Here is an 18,412-nt window from a genome sequence, read left to right as displayed (position 1 = left end):
GAACGTCATGGTTACTGTTGTAACCTCCATTCCCTGATAGAGGGAACGAGACTTTGTGTCCCCCTTGCCACGACACTAGACCTACCACTGTAAATGACCGAACCTTACTCTCGGCTCCTCAGTGAAAAATCTGACTGACAGACGCATGTCCGCTTCCCTTTATACCTGTATGTCTGGGGCCGGGACATGCAAATTCTGTCTGCCAATTTCTCATTGGCCTTTTCTCAAATCCAGAGGTACACTACGCTATCAAGAAAGACCCCTTGTGTCACTACATTCGACAGAACATCTCATTCCCTCCATCAGGAAACGGAGGCTGTGTGCATTTGTATAACAGTAACAATGAAGTTTTTCATGGGGTTCTCCTAGACTAAAATTACTAATGAAATTATTAACCAGAGACACTAAAATCTGTTTTTACCGAAAGTAATTTCTTTATTCACTGAAAGCTGCATATGGACATGCGCATTCTACGGCAAGCCTTGAGGTGATAAATATACAATCACACACTTTCACAAGGTAAAGTTTGTGAATGAATATCATCCTAAATTACTCTTTTTCAATAGTTTATGTTCACGCTGTACTCTTGTCATTATTTTAGCGAGCTCCACGTGTCGGAATCTGAGAAAAATAGTTAGGGGTAGTAGTTATGTATGCCACCCTTCCACCATTTTTTATTTGTAAGTGTGACATACATTGAACTGAAGAGAGCAAGATCTCAGCAAAACAGTCAGCAAGTGTGACACCCTCAGCCAAAATCTAATTGTTTGGAGTCTGCTAGTGTGACGCTGACACAGCGGTTAACAGCTCACTTGGGCTAGATTTTCGTTGAATAATGACTTAAATTTCGGTATGTTTATCACACAATTAGCTACATTTATATTGCACAATATAGATAGTTTTGTAATAATTTATGGTGGTTCTCAACAGCTCCAAATTCTCCCATTCAGAGTTTTATGAGCTGCTTCTTACTCACCTTTTAGAGAGCATTTCTTTTTCCACCTCATGTGTAAATAAAAGCTTTAAATTTTGCAGGAATCTGGGCTTTTTGGAGCGACGTTAGCAGTGCAGTGAGCGGTAAAATGTCAGCGCATAAATACAGTAAAGCTGGGCAATGAACTGTGTGCTTGTTTCTGAGTGTGTGTGTGTTTGTTTGTTTGTTTGAAAGCATTACTTAAACCTTTTGTGACTGTGCAAGTTTTTATATGTGTCCATTTTTATGAAATTGCATGTACACATATCTCCATCTTTTGCCCTATTTTGCCACTTTTGGTATTAAATATTAACCTGGAGCAATACTTTGTTTTCCAGTATGAAAATGCAAACTAGAATGAGCAAGGAACTGGCGATACGATATTATATTGATATTTTGCATTGTGACACAATAATAATGCTATTTTTTATATGTAATGTATTGTGATTCAAAATTGTGATATATTGCGATCTTCTACTCATTTGTTTCTCATTCAGATTCATTGGATTTTTGTGCTTTGTGCTATCAGTGCTGAACATCCTGCTTCATTGTAGAGCCATAGAAGCAGGGTAGAGGAAAGACATGTCAGTGTCAGTAATAATATTAATTACATGACATCTGTACAGCTTTTCAAGACTTTTTGAATGTGTATGGGCATCCTTACAAATTAAAAGTTATATACAAATTTAGTCAAATAGAAATAAGTACTAGGTGACCTAGTGTGAAAAATACAACTTAAAATAATGATTCTTCTCTTAGAATATTGATATAGTATTGTGGAGACAGATATTGTAATACTTTTAAATATCAATTCTTCCAACAGCTCTAATGCAGTCATGTTATCATGGAGGATTAGAAGTTTTAGTGTGTTACATCCTGTTAGTTGAGGATATAGGAAGGGTTCTCTGCTAATTGTCGGCTCATGGTAACAGTATTGTCTGTAAATGTCAAGCCTCTCAGCACCCCTCTGCCATCCAATTAACATCTCTTACTGCTGCTCTACCCATCTCCACTCAGCCAGCTCAGCAAATATCCCCCTCACAATACTGCTCAGATTCAGTGGCCTGTGATTGTGCACATTGCCCTTTCAAACTATAGCCTGTGTGAGAGCCTGCGGATGGCTGAGAACGCCACAGGGTGTATGTGTGTGATTGTGTGTGGGTAAGTGGATATGTAAAGTGGTGGCACACAGATAGATGTTAATTACAGCTGGGCGTAACAGTGTATTAGTAATCTGATTAAAATGAAATGTGAGCTACAAGTTATCTAAAGGCTGCCCAAACTGCTGTGCTGTAACTCGCACATTACATTAATACATAACAAAATAGGTTCTGAAACTGGTGTTAACATTTTTCCACATAATTTTTTTTTAGATTAATATTTCAGCAAATTGTCAATGAAAGGAGGTGCTTCATCTTCAGATGTTTGATTTTTTTTTAACCATCAACTTTTTTATAAATTTTAATTTATATTTATTTTATATGAGGTTCTAAATTGAGATAATATGTCTAAATGCAATTAAAACCCCTTAATTATGTGATTTTGTTATTTTCTAGTAAAAAACATAAATAAATATCCATATTAAATAAAAAAAAGTTATAAAATAAAGAAATAGTAAAAGTTTAAAACATTTATGCCAGAATGGGGAACATGGTTACATGTAACAGTGTTACAAATGTAGCCTAAATTAAGCTATTGCTAAGTAAACATTTTATAAAATAACATATTAAAGAAACATATTGGTAACACTTTATAATAAGGTTGTATTCATTAAAATGATTTAACTTCATTAGTTACATATCATGAACTAACAGGGAACAATACTTTTACAGTGCTTATTAATATTAATTAATGTTCATTTTTAAATATTCTATTAACTTTTTAACATTAAAAGTTGTTATCATTAGTTTATGCATTATGAAAGATTAATAAATGCTGTAAAAAAATATTGTTCTTTGTCAGTTCATGACATCTAATGCATATTATGAATATTATTGTAAAGTGGGACCAAAATATTTGTTTGTTCGTACAATAACTTGGGAATTATGGTGGAATGGTTTAGCTTGACGATTAGTATAAGAATTCTGAAAAAGCAGTGAGATTCCACATGATTGTTCCAAATGATGTTACTTCTCAGGCATCACAATTGAAAGAAATTATGTAAAAAAAAAAATAATAATATTAATGGGGGAAATCATGCAGTAACAGGGTTGCACACAAAATGAGGGACACAACCAAACATATATCAGTTATATATATTGTGGTATTATGTGTTATATTTTATGTAGTTAATTTTTTTAGTGACATGTGTTACCCTGATGGTGTTTAGTGTTTTTGTGAGTAACACTGTGCACTGTCTCTACATGTGTATTAATTATTGCTCATGGAAGGGCCACTCTTGATGAAATAGAAGTCATAATGTGGCCTTTTGTAATTACTACGGTGATTAACAAATACATTTTAAATTGAAAAGCTGATTTTTATAGTTCCAGAAGGTTAGTATGTTAAGTTTATGTAATTTAATAATGTAAAGAGTAGTGAACCATAAAATATATGGGCATCAAGATGACATCCCATAAAGCCTGAAACATGATCACATATTTTTTATGGTATATTTCAGTAGTTTACTGTAAATTTTAAGGAATCAGCTCAACAGAATGCAAGTCAAACAAAATATAAAATGGTGAATAAAACACTGAGGACTTGAGCAATAACTATCTTTTCCTTTCTAGACCTAAAGTGTCCTTTTAAAAATATTTTCCCTTTTATTTGTTTCATTTCCAACCCTTCATAAATAGCTCCATTCCACAGTGGAATATTTAGTAGCTGGAGAGTATGTACTGTAAGTTTTGGAGCAGAGATCAGTACTGTGTCTGAGGTTTGTTCTGGGAAGTGTCAGTGCTTATTTTGAATGATAGTGTTTTCGTTTGTTTAATATGGTAGGTATCAGTGTTAACCCTGTTTTGCTGACAGTTAGGATTTGCTTATTCCAGATTAGTTGCAGCAATGGAACCTTATTACTTCTTCCTGGCATGTTTTTGTCCCCTCCTCCATCTTTTTAACATATTTCACAACTGTGTGGTCTGTACAGTATTAACAGTGACGTCAAATTCCATTTTCCAATGGAGTGAATTATTTTTAACTTACCAGGCAACTCTGAAAACTGTATAACAGATTGTTTTTTGGGTGGATTGTTTGGTTATCTCAGTATTGGTCTGCAGACCTATGGCCAAGTTGTGTGATTGTATGATTTCTGTGTCGGCAATAGGTTATCCCTTGTTGTAATTCCAATATCCAGTTCTTTGAATGTTAAGGTCCTGTGATCCAACATATTTCCCCCTTAATATCCTGAATATACATTCTTTTCTGATTTATGTAATTGTGTATTGGAATTTTTTTTTTAAATATTTCCTCCTTTGTTCCTTATTGGGTTAGCACAGACACCTAATTGCTCTATATAAAGCTTGCTAGCATCAAGACATTCATCTTTTTTTTTTTGTTTACATCTTCAGCCTTCCTTTTCCTTTTCCTATAATCACCAAAAACGTCTTCCTCCATTAACAATGTGAGAGTGTGTACCTGGCTATCACAAAAGGCACGTGGTTACCATTTATAGTACTCCTCGGTGCCACCACCTTTGTCCTCTTTTTTGAATAGCAATATTTTTCTCTTGTTATTTCTCTTATTTTATTTTGTTTGTTTTGTAGCTTTTTAACCCCTTTACATATTCAGATTTCTGATATACATTTTTCCATTCCTGTGACCTTGCAATCTTAAAATCTTCCATCCATAGCTTAAAGGGATATTTAAACTTCTGTCATCATTCACACTCATGTTCTTCCAAATCCATGATGTTGAAAGTCACCTGTATGACTTTTCTTTCTTCTATGGAACACAAAAGGCAGAATGACAGCCTTAGACACCATTCACTTTTAGTATATGAAAAAGATGCAATGAAAGTGAGTGGTGACTGAGGCAAACATTCTGCCTAACATCTCCTTTTGTGTTCCACGGAAGAAACAATGTCTGCTTGGAATGACATTGTGAGTAAATAATGACAGAATTTAGATTTCTGGTTGAACTATGCCTTTAAGTTACTGTTTACCCCCCACCTCATTTCTCTCTGTGTAACTGATACCTGCTCCATCAGCCTGTCTTAATTGAATTAGGGTCACATACTCTGCCATTATGTGCATATGTTTTGTGGCATATAGTAAACAATGTCCAGCTCAGCAATGTGTAAAGCGCTCACCATTCATCATTCCCTCAGTTTACCCACATGGCCCATATCTCTGTCCTCATGCTTTCAACCTGCTGTGGCTTTTATGGCATATTAACGGTCTGAATTCAGTCTAAGATCTAGTCTTATGAGGATCACAGTAGGTTGATATCACAGTATCATAGAGAAACACAATTAAAAAAACAGCTCTTGACTTGCATTGTTCTTTAATCCTTGTACACGTATCAATAAAGAATCACATTCCATCTGTTCAAAATGATCAAATGTGGAACTCCTATTTAATTTTTTTTTAATAATGACACTAGCTTCACTAAAGTAAACACACTACAGTTATGCATTTTTGGATGATTTTATGGTATTTTTTACCTTATTTATCTCCAATGTATTCTATTACTCCATTAATGTTCTTACAATTAATTGTATCTTCATTTCAATAAAAACCTTCATTTCAGTAAATTGAAAGATTGTCAAAACATCAAAATAAGTAATGCATTGGGGGTGTCTGGTGGCGTCTGCTGTAATAAAAATGAAAATTACATTTAATGACAATTATAACGTCATGGTTACTAACGTAACCTCCATTCCCTGACCCAGCCTCGGCCTCTTCTATTTTTTCTCTCCAAAAGGAATGAAATCGTTCAGCTAGGGTCCATATAAGTTCCACGTTGGGGGGTGTCCCTCCAAAGAGGAGGACACAGCAGATATACACCCCACCCTGAGACGGGGAATATGTCACATGGTTTTACCGTGTCCGGTCAGAAGCACGTCGCATGGAAGGGTCCCATGGTAGATACTACAAACATGGTGACCGGGGACAGAGAGGCCTCTGCCCAAGGAAGACGCAGTTTAACAACGGGGAAACCCTTTTGTGAAAAATACATCACACAGGGTTATCAATGGAATAGCCAATGCATGTGGTGCACCTACACCAGTACAGGACCTAATTGTCACATGTACTGGGCCGGTGGCCAGTTTCTCCAAAAACTCACCAGCCACAGGGCTAAGGAAGAAGGACATCCAGGTTCCACACTTTTGTGAACGCAACTGGAAGAAGGAGCGCACATCTTTGCCTTGTCCTCACTCATATCCTGGGCAACCTCAACACAACAGTGGACACGCTGTCATGACAGGTCTCACTCAGGAGAGAGTGGAGGCTCCACCCCCAGGCGGCCTAGCTGATTTGGGACTGGTTCGGCATGGTACAGATAGATTTGCCTCCCAAGACAACTCCCACTGCCCTCTCTGGTAACCCCCCTCGGGACAGACGTGCTGGCACACAGCTGGCCCCGGGGGCTGCTCAAGTACAAATTTCCCCCAGTGAGCATTCTTGCACTGGCGCTCTGCAAGGTCAGGGAGGATGTTGAACAAGTCACCTTAGTGGTTCCTTACTGGCCCACTCTGACTTGGTTCTCGGATCTCATGCTCCTTGCATCAGCACCTCTCTGGCAAATTCCACTGAGGAAGGACCTGCTTTCTCAGGGACGGGGACCCTCTGGCATCCGCACAAGACCTCTGGAACCTCCACGTCTGGCCCTTGGATGGGACGTGGAAGATCTGAGTGACCTACCACCTGCGGTTGCAGGTCCCTCTACCAGGCAGCTTTATGCCCTAAAATGGCACTTGTTCGTAAATTGGTGTTCTTCCCGGTCTAAAGACCTGCAAAGATGCGCAGTTCGGTCAGTGCTTTCATTCCTGCAGTAGAGGTTGGAGGGGAGGCTGGCCCCCTTCACCTTGAAGGTGTATGTAGCCGCTATTTTGGCCCACCACAACACAGTGGCCGGTAAGTCCTTGGGTAAGCATGACCTGATTATCAGGTTCCTTAAGAGGTACCCTGAGACCGAATCCACCCCGGCCAAGCCTTTTCCCCTCCTGGGATCTTGGGCCTTCAGAGAACCTCCTTCGAGCTGCTTGATTCAGTTGAGCTCAAGGCCCTCTCTTCGAAGAAGGCCATCCTGATAGCGCTAGCATCCATTAAGAGGGTTGGGGACCTGTAAGTGTCCTCTGTCAGTGACACTTGACGGACACGAGTTTGGTCCGGAAGATACGCAACTGGGAGAAGACCGTGACCGGGCTACGTGTCCAAGGTTTCTGCAACCCCCTTCAAGGACCAGATCATGAACCTGCAAGCAAGCTGCCCTGGGAGGAGGCAGACTCAGCCTCCGTTGCTGTGTCCGGTCTATTTGGACCGCATGCAGAGCTCTAGATGCTCTGAGTGGCTAATGTCTATTTGGTGGACAGCGGAAAGGGAACGCTGTCTCCAAACTGAGGCTGCCCGCTGGGTCGTCAACACCATTTACTTGGTCTTCCAGACCCAAGCCGCGCCCGCCCCCTTGCAGATTTGAGCATATTCGACGAGAAGTGTGGCATCCTCGTGGGCACTGGCCACTGGCCAAAAAAAAATATTTAAAAAAAATAGTGTCAAAAATGTGACAGTGATTAAGTGTAAGTGTAATATTCAATTCACAAACCATATTGAATGGTTTTGTGTATATAAAGCTGGGAATATTTTTGTTTGGTTTCTGAATGCGGTGCCTGATGCATTTGGTTGCATTTTACGATTTAGTTGACAGTTGTTCCACTTAAAAATGAAAATTCTGTCAAACTCTACTTAACTTCATATCGCTCTGTTTTACTACAAAGTTGTATGATGACTTTTTTATTAAGCAGATTATACGGTCTATTCAATATAACGAAAGAAAACAGTGAACAGGGTCTTTCAAGCTACAAAAGGGACAAAAATGACCATGAAATTAGTCCAAATGAATCATACCAAAGTAAACAAAAACTGTGCAGTCCACAGTTGGCTTTCCAAAATCCATACCATAGCATTCTTGTGAGGAAAAGACAAAAATATAGGATGTTATAAATGTTAGGAGTAGACAGAGAATTAAGTTTTAAATAAGTTTGGAGCAGAAAAAATAGAAATAAACCTTGTAAATTGTCAGCTTTACGCTAAGCTAAAATGCTATTTCTAGACATTTTGCATGCACGTGACCAGACACGATCATATTTATTTATCAAGTAAATTCACATTGGATCATAATTTCTTTTTTTCTAGTAGGATCTTTGATATTTGGGCAAAAGTCATATTCTTCATAATAAATTTTGTCTATCTAAAAATCCTTAAAACAAGATCAATTAGATTTAGAAACAACACTGCATAAGATATTAAGGTTTTTCAGAGAATGTATTTTTAACATGTGTATTTTGTCTTACTGTACTGGCAGAATTTTTATAGTCAAAACAAGTGAAACAATCTACCAGTACTGAAGAAGGAATCCAAAGTATTTAGACTACGTTACTGACCTTGAGTAATCTAATGGAATACCTTACAAATGACATTTTACAGCATGTATTCTGTAATCTGTAGTGGAATACATTTCAAAAGTAACCCTCCCAACCCTGATTACAATATATACATATTTGCTATAATGAGAGTGCAAAAGTAGGTTTCTTTTAAATAGTTTTTTGGCTGTTTAGGACAACTTTTATGGGTGGGCTGCACAGTTCTTGTATTCTTTGAACTTGAACTAATAGTGTCAGTCTAAAGAATATTGTGTAACTACTTCCTTGTTCAAGCATTTACAAGGTCCACGTGTTGTATGTACATTTGTTGTTTTCACAAGGCTAAAAATGTAATAATCTTCTAAACACTAAAAATGTTTAGACATTAAAGGTTTTGTCCAAATTTCAACATGGACCCTGTCAGCACAAACATTCCATCAGAGAATGATATGGACATGGTTTATAGCCACATGATGCTCTTGGTTACTTGAAATAAAAACACTCTTGAAACTGCATTGTATTGACCTCATGAGACATCTTTTCTGCTGATTTGAGGATTTGATTTCTGCTTTTTTTTTCTAATTGACTTCTTGGCTTGGAGGTTGTGTTCAAAACTTGCTTCTCAGCTGAAATGCTACCCACTGCACATGATCTTTGCATGCTCTAATGTGTCTATAGTTTTACTGCGTTCATCATTTTTGATGGAAGGGTTTTGGAGCAGCTAACCAGTTTCTGGGCATTTTCTTCCTCTGTCCATCCAGTCAGATTGTTGATGATGCAGGTCTGGGGCGCTGGGCCTTGGCTTTCAGAGCTTTTGGGTTTTCCCTGCTTGTTTTTTTTTTATTTTATTTTTTTTATGAGGGATTGTTTTACCTATTACTTTGGCACTAATGAGTCACACTCAGCAAAAAGAATGTGAAAAAAAAATGTTCAGGTGTTTTTAATCTTCTTAATCTTGTGATGTTTTTTCTTTTTTTAAATGGTATTTATGCATAAAAAACATTTAGGAGCACATTTCAAAGTTCTGTTGATTTCTAAATCAATGCAGTTTTCAAAACATTATTCAGATCAATAGTCTAATAATCTATGAATTATGCTTTACCTTTTTTTTTTTTTTTTTTAAACACTTTGTCTTTGAAGTTATTCACAATGCGTCAAATTGAGAGAAGTGTGACACTTGTTTATGACACACACATTAATTTTTTTAGAGAATGTAGAATTAGGACCTTTGAATACCACATTATAACAGCTAAAGCATTGTTTTGCAAATATTTTGTTTGCTTAGACTCCTACATCTCTTCTTATCTGAATTCTTGGGTAATAGATAGTGAAAATGGGGTGATTTCAACATTTTAAAAAGTGTTGAAAAATACAACCTTTGGAAAATGCCTCCAGAAACGATATCCATTAAATGCATTTGAAAAGTGTTTGTGCATGTAAAATTAGCACTAAAACCCATTAATTACTTATCCTGCTTGTTTGCTTCAAACGACAGGTTTTTCCACTCAGCCATAATTTCCTAAATAAAATAGTTTTCTTCTTTTTCTTTTTTTTTCCACCCACAACGTATGTAGAGGATTAGTTGACTCTTTGCCTGCCGTGCACCCTCACGGCCCGGCCATGCATCCTCCTTGTCACACCATGGCTTCCTTGCTGAGAACGTGTTTTCTGTCTTTACACACAGTTAAATCTTTTGGATACTACAGATATTTAAGGTCTAGCTAATACTCTAATCAAGAGTCTTTGATAGGGTTGTTGTTTTCTAGGGTTCTCAGTCTGTTTCTTGTCTTCGCAGGAAGCATATGGAGGTAGAAAGGCATCAAACCACATTCAGATTCAATGTTTGTGAGGCATCCTGTCTACTATGAAGGCAGCATACATGTAGAAGTATCCCTGATATCCCACAACTCTGGATTAGCGCAGCCTCTTCTGATATCAGCTTGTGACTTTCTAACAATATAGTTTGTTGAAGAAGACTGTAGTAACTGAAATAACTGGCTCCATGTCTCTCTTTGCCTTCATCTTCTTGACTGAATCAGTGTACATATTCATTGCCCTTAGATTTTGTCCAATTAGAATATTTCCCATGTTTATATCAATACTTTATTTTTGTTAGAAAGCCTCTGACTTTCAAGAGTTGTATTCAATTGTCTTGATGTGGGCCCATTAAGCAACATGGTTCTGTTTGACTTTTGTTGAGACTAGTTATTTGAATCATCTCACAAGTCCTCACGCCCAAGAGGAGAAACACAGTTGCTCCTAACGATAACATTACGCCCACAAGCACAGCTGAAGCATCTCACTCTCTCCTGGTGTATTGCAAAACTGTGATGGTACGAGCCAGCAGGCCAGATGTGTAGTTTTGTGTCCTTGTGGGATTTGGCATTATCTAGACAGCAGCTGCTTGCATGGAGCTGATCGGACTCCAAGAGCTTCTTTGTAAACTTTGGTGTGGGGGTGGGTTGGTTGTTTTAGATATAAATAGGGCTGCTTGTTGCACAACAGTTGCACAAAAAAAATTTAAAATTCTCTACACAACGTTGGTAAAGTGTGAGCGTTGAGGTAAATTAAGGGACTAAACACAGGACTTGTGTGGTGGATGACATGATTCATTCTAAAATTCATCCAGGTACACACCACATTACCAATGCTCAGCGACAAAATTCTGAAGTGCCACGAAACGCAACTCGCATAGTTTTCCATTAAATTAGACCCAAATCTTTATAAAAGGACAAATATTATTTACTCTAGTATAAATGGATGATATATTGTGTATATGTACCTTACTTATAGCCTACACAATCTATTTTCAGTTACAAGTATGTTGTTTTGGGGCTTGACAGCTTGAATTAAAGACCTATTCACATTTTACATACAGAGAAATAGCATAATAAACATCACCATTTCTGTTTGCACAGTTACACCAGTTTCATACTCTAACCTGCAAACTCATCAAAGTCATTTTGTTAATTATTGAAGAAGTACAAAAACCTTTGCAACTTTGGACTGCCATCTGCTGTGCCGCTTCAGCTTTTCCTGTGTGTGTGTATGGTACTTGAATGAATTGGAAAGCATGCAAATTTCTAATTTAAATGTGTTCTAATGTTAATATAGCGATGCCTCCAAAATATACAGTATATCGATAAAATAACATGTTGATCAATAATCGATGTATATTCGATCAATATTTTATGACATAACTAATATATACAGTATATATATATATATATATATATATATATATATATATATATATATATATATATATATGTATGTGTGTGTGTGTGTATATATATATATATATATATATATATATATATATATACACACAGTTGAAGTCGGAAGTTTACATACATCTTAGCCAAATATATTTAAACTTTTTCACAATTCCTGACGTTTAATCTTAGAAAACATTCCCTGTCTTAGGTCAGTTAGGATCACTACTTTATTTTCAGAATGTGTAAAATCAGAATAATAATAGAGAGAATGATTCTGTGGCAGGGCGGAGGGCGGGGCAGGGTCGTGATCCTACACACCCGGTCCCATATTAGGCTAATCAAGCCTTCGAGAGGGATAAAGGTCAACTGCAGAGGATTGTGCGGGAGAGAGAGATAGTTTACGGACATATCCGTCGTGTGTGTGTGTGTGTGTGTGTGTGTGTGTTTGTCTTTTCTTTTAGTTTATTCATTAAACTATTATTTATATTGAAAGCCGGTTCTCGCCTCCTCCTTTCCAATGATCACTTTACACTGGTGCCGAAGCCCGGGAAGGAGGAGGGATACGCCGTATTAGAGTTCTCGCCACTACCGTCCCTCCAAACGGAAGTTCACATACACTTTGTTTGAATTTTGTAGCATTTCCTTTAAATTGTTTAACTTGGGTCAAACATTTTGAGTAGCCTCCCACAAGCTTCTCACAATAAGTTGCTGAAAGTGTGGCCCATAACTCCATACAGAGCAGGTGTAACTGAGTCAGGCTTGTGGGCCTTCATTACTCCCCACAAAATGATACTGCCACCCCCATTATTCATGGTTGGGATGGTGTTCTTTGGCTTGCAAGTTGCAAGCCTCATCCTTTTCCCTCCAAACATAATGATGGTCATTATGACCAAACTAATTGATGAAAAATTTTTGTTTCATCAGACTAGAGGACATTTCCCCAAAAAGTAAGGTCTTTGTCCCCATGTGCACTTGCAAACTGTAGTCTGGCTTTTTATGGCAGTTTTGGAACAGTGGCTTCTTCGTTGCTGAGCAGCCTTTCAGGTTATGTCACTATAGGATTCGTTTTACTGTGGATATAGATACTTGTCTACCTGTTTCCTCCAGCATCTTCACAAGTTCCTTTGCTGTTGTTCTGGGATTGATTTGCACTTTTCGCAACAAACTACGTTCATCTGTAGGAGACAGAATGCGTCTCCTTCCTGAGTGGTATGTTGGCTGCGTGCTCCCATGGTGTTTATGCTTGTGTACTATTGTTTGTACAGATGAACGTAGTAATTGTTCTGAGGACTTGAACGTAGGCCTTAAAATACATTCATAGATACACCTCCAGTTGACTCCAATTAGCCTATCAGAAGCGAATTGTCTAATTGCCTAAAGGCTTGACATCATTTTCTGGAATTTTCCAAGCTGCATAAAGGCCCAAATAACTTGTAATTGTTAAGTGTACGTAAACTTCTGACCCTTTGAAATTGTGATATAGTCAATTAAAAGTGAAACAATCTGTCTGTAAACAATTGTTGGAAAAACTACTTGTGTCATGCTAAATGTAGATGTCCTAAACGACTTGCCAAAACTATAGTTTGGTAATATGAAACCTGTGGAGTGGTAAAAAAATTAGTTTTAATGACTTCAACCTAAGTGCATGTAAACTTCTGACTTCAACTGTATATACTGTATATATATATATATATATATATATATATATATATATATATACACTCACCTAAAGGATTATTAGGAACACCATACTAATACTGTGTTTAACCCCCTTTCGCCTTCAGAACTGCCTTAATTCTACGTGGCATTGATTCAACAAGGTGCTGAAAGCATTCTTTAGAAATGTTGGCCCATATTGATAGGATAGCATCTTGCAGTTGATTGAAATTTGTGGGATGCACATCCAGGGCATGAAGCTCCCGTTCCACCATATCCCAAAGATGCTCTATTGGGTTGAGATCTGGTGACTGTAGGGGCCATTTTAGTACAGTGAACTCATTGTCATGTTCAAGAAACCAATTTGAAATGATTCGAGCTTTGTGACATGGTGCATTATCCTGCTGGAAGTAGCCATCAGAGGATGGGTACATGGTGGCCATAAAGGGATGGACATGGTCAGAAACAATGCTCAGGTAGGACGTGGCATTTAAACGATGCCCAATTGGCACTAAGGGGCCTAAAGTGTGCCAAGAAAACATCCCCCACACCATTACACCACCACCAGCCTGCACAGTGGTAACAAGGCATGATGGATCCATGTTCTCATTCTGCTTACGCCAAATTCTGACTCTACCATCTGAATGTCTCAAAAGAAATCGAGACTCATCAGACCAGGCAACATTTTTCCATTCTTCAACTGTCCAATTTTGGTGAGCTCTTGCAAATTGTAGCCTCTTTTTCCTATTTGTAGTGGAGATGAGTGGTACCCGGTGGGGTCTTCTGCTGTTGTAGCCCATCCGCCTCAAGTTTGTGTGTGTTGTGGCTTCACAAATGCTTTGCTGCATACCTCGGTTGTAACGAGTGGTTATTTCAGGCAAAGTTGCTCTTCTATCAGCTTGAATCAGTCGGCCCATTCTCCTCTGACCTCTAGCATCAACAAGGCATTTTCGCCCACAGGACTGCCGCATACTGGATGTTTTTCCCTTTTCACACCATTCTTTTTAAACCCTAGAAGTGGTTGTGCGTGAAAATCCCAATAACTGAGCAGATTGTGAAATACTCAGACCGGCCCGTCTGGCACCAACAACCATGCCACGCTCAAAATTGCTTAAATCACCTTTCTTTCCCATTCTGACATTCAGTTTGGAAATAAGGAGATTGTCTTGACCAGGACCACACCCCTAAATGCATTGAAGCAACTGCCATGTGATTGGTTGATTAGATAATTGCATTAATGAGAAATTGAACAGGCGTTCCTAATAATCCTTTAGGTGAGTGTATATATATATATATATATATATATATATATATATATACACTGATCAGCCACAACATTAAAACCACCTGCCTAATATTGTGTAGGTTTAAACAATGTACACATTATGAAATAATACATTTTAATAATTAAATAAGTTGAAATAGTTATTCATGTAGATAATAATAACAAAAATGGATAGGGTTAGTTCATGCAATTTGTGCTACTATATTTTAAAACATTTAAAAACATTTTAAGTTATGTGATCATTTTGTCTATTAAATACTAACACATAAAGTAGCTTTGAAACATTATGATTTTCAACTAGAATTAAATAGTCAAAGGAGATATGTTATTAGCAAGTAAGGAAATGTGAAGTATTTAATTAAACTCAATTAAATTTGAATGAACTTTCAAGACTTGAAACGTTATTCATATGTTTTAAGGGTAGTACACAAAAAAATTGTAATTCTCTCATCATTTACTGATCCTCGTGCCATTCCAGATGTGTATGACTGTCTTTCTTTTGCTGAACAGAATCAAAGATTTTTAGAAGAATATCTGAACTCTGTAGATCCATACAATGCAAGTGAATGGTGGCTAGAAATTTGTAGGTAAAAAAAACACACAAAGGTAGCATAAAATCCATATGATTCCAGTGGATCACTTCTGAAGCTATATGATTGATGAGAAACAGATCCATATTTAATTCCTTTTTTACAGTAAATTCTCCTCAATGTCCAGTAGTGGGCAATATGCATGAAGAATGTAAATCTTCAAAAACAAAATAAGAAGAATGTGGAAGTGAAAGTGAAAGTGGAGATTTGTAGTTAAATGGGACTTGAAATGTATCCGTTTTTCACCCACACCTATCATATTACTTCTGAAAATATTATTTAACCACTGGAGTCATATATATTACTTTTATGCTGCTTTTATGTGCTTTTTGGAGCTTAAACATTTTGGTCACCATTTACTTGCATTGCAAGAACCTACAGAGCTGAGATATTCTTATAAAACCTTTGTTTGTGTTCAGCAAAAGAAATAAAGTCATACACATCTGGGATGGCATGAAGGTGAGTAAATGATAAGAGAATTTTCATTTTTGGGTGAACTATCCCTTTAAGTCCACGTCCACACTAATCTGTTTCCGTTTTAAAATTCATGTCATCACTTTCCAAAGTATGTGGTAATGGAGAGCATTTTTGAAACAAAGGCGCTTTAGTGGCGGAAAATGCAGTTCTAGTGTGAAATAGATGAGAGGCAATAACATAGCAAAATCAATGTGTTTTAAAAAAAAAAAAAAAACGTATGTGTGGACGTGACCTAAAACAATACAGTTTGCTAAATGACAAAAAAAGTGTTTTTGCCATTAATTTAACTAATTTAATATTTTTACTAAATTAAGCATATTAAGATAAATGCAATTTAAACCTTTTATAAAAATCCAGCATTGCTAGAATAATTTTTTTGAGTGGCAGCTGGTAACACCTTGAGCAATCCGGGAGCCCCAGTTCTCATGAAAGGGCCCCTTTTCCCAAAGAGTCTGTGTGCTCCCAAGAATTGGCAGGAAGTGAAGCATGTAATCTTTGCTGTTATCCGCTCAATTTTGTTAGTGGACATGCTGGGCATTTCCAAGCAGGGTCTGTGACAGCAGTGATTAAGAGCATCTGTGTGTATGAGCTGTGCCAGCTTGGATTACGGGTTGTCAGTACCATGGCACCCAAGTTTCTTCATTTACCAGAGGTCAAGATCCATCAGTACATGGACATCAAGTTTGTGTTTGGTTTTGATGTGTCACTGTGATATGTGTTTGTTTGTTTATTTTCTTCTTTTTTGTTGTTGTTTCGTGATGTATCACAACATTTTCTGCAAATTCAGATCAAATTAGCCAGTTGTTATTACAAACAAAAATTCTTAAAATGCATCATAAGATAAACTGTGCTTGTTTTTTGTTGTTTCAGTATTGTATGATAAAACTAAAACGCTCACCCAGTCCTGTATTGTATTTTGATGTGTCATTTTGTGTGTCTTTTTGTTTCAGTTTTCTCCTGGTGTTAAGCTGTCTGGTCCTTTCTGTTTTCTCCACCATTCCAGATCACCAAACAGTCGCCAATGAGGGGCTCTTTCTTCTGGTAAGCGGCTGAAATAAGTCTGTTTACATGAAGGCCAAAACGCTGTCAACAACAAAAATTCATCTTTTTCAAAAAATTCTAAAATACAAACTATACATTTAGCAAGGTGGAATTTGCCATGCGTGTCGTTTATTTGAATATAAACACAGAACGCTCAAAAGACACCATTTTTTTCTTGTTTGTTCTTAATTAATGAGTGAGTCAGCATTATGTTTTAAGCTGGGACTCTTCTTGCAACTAGGCGACAACATTGCCTTGTCCAAGACATATAGAGCTGCCTCGCTGCCCAGTCAGTCTTTGTCACAGGCAGTGTTTTTGAAAGAAGGCACCTCCTAAGAAACCTGCTTCAGACAGGTTCCAAGGAATCATAATGTAATTTCTAATTATACAAAACAAATGTAAGTTATCTCTAGCAATAACCATGCAAATATTTAACAACTTCAATGATTATTTCTTGGTAGAAATAAGAATCTAAAGTTAAATAAAATAAAAAAATAAAAACTGTAGAAATAAATGGACTCCTTTTAACTGCACTTTCAGTTGCCATTAAAAAAAATTCCACCAATCGTCGAACTGCAAACACAGTATTGTGGGATATCAGAGGCACTGATGGATACATCTATGCTTCCGACTACATTAAGGCATCTTAGTAGTCAGGATGTGATGCAAACATTGACTTTTGACTAGCCTCCATGTACTGCCTGAAAAGGCAATCTGACACAATATAACTATCTGTCCCTTGCTATTATATTGCATTTAAATGAATCCACACTCTTACCTGCAGAGGAAATTGTTTCACTTCCTTCCTGTGTTTTGAATCCAAAAATGTAGTAGAAAGTAAAGAAAAGTGAAAGTTGGCAGCCACAGACTGGCTGATGCAGATGGCTATATGTCCCTAAGTACCATCACTAAGCTGCATCCACATTACATTGTCTTTGTATTCTCTAAATACATGCATAATAGCATTCTATCTGAATAATTAATCACAAAATGCTTTCTCTCTGGCTGTCGGTCTGTCCAATAGCAGTGTCTGTAACTTAGTATATCAGTTTTTGGAGGTGTGTCTTCAAAAACAGGTGAATTGGGTAAATTTTTCTGTTTGCCAGCATTATGGATTAAATCTGCTGTGTATGCAAGCCCATTTTGTGTCCATTGTGTTACCAAGAGATTTATCTTAATATTAGTCTAGCTGGCATTGATCTAAAATCCTCTGTAAGCACAAACATGTACTTGTGCACAGGGCTGTTTCTGAGCATATGGGGACCCTAAGCAAATTCCTACTTGGAGGCCCAACACCCCTAGGCCCACCCAAGAATGACACCACAATGAAGTCTTCAACAAATTGTAATATATTAACTAAAAATTTGAATATATTTTTTACAGAAAATGCAGAAAATATAACAATAAATAAACAAATATTTAACAATAAATTACCAATAAATATTTATACTAATTATCAATAAGTTACTATATTTAACAACAAATTACTGTACACAAAACATTATAATAAAAATAAATAAGTAAATAATCTTGCTTTGCGAGGCCCCCTGTTGGCTCGGTTGCTTATACCGCTCAACTGGTGGGTTGCATTTCTAAAATGGGCCGCAGTTCTGTTCTGATAGGTTGCATCAAGAAAAAAACGATCTG

At 37.2% G+C, this 18,412-nt stretch overlaps 1 protein-coding gene across 1 annotated transcript in view; it reads left to right on the top strand.

The window, feature by feature from the left end:
- Positions 1–18,412, top strand: part of LOC127619834 (potassium voltage-gated channel subfamily KQT member 4-like) — a 90,658-nt gene that overhangs the window by 43,124 nt on the left and 29,122 nt on the right. The window contains exon 2 of the mRNA XM_052092849.1: positions 16,675–16,765. Coding sequence (XP_051948809.1) covers positions 16,675–16,765 — 91 coding nt within the window. The remainder of the gene's footprint in view (positions 1–16,674; positions 16,766–18,412) is intronic.

Source organism: Xyrauchen texanus, chromosome 26 (assembly GCF_025860055.1).
Source record: "Xyrauchen texanus isolate HMW12.3.18 chromosome 26, RBS_HiC_50CHRs, whole genome shotgun sequence".
Lineage (NCBI taxonomy): Eukaryota > Metazoa > Chordata > Actinopteri > Cypriniformes > Catostomidae > Xyrauchen > Xyrauchen texanus.
This window is presented reverse-complemented; position numbering and strand designations above follow the sequence as displayed.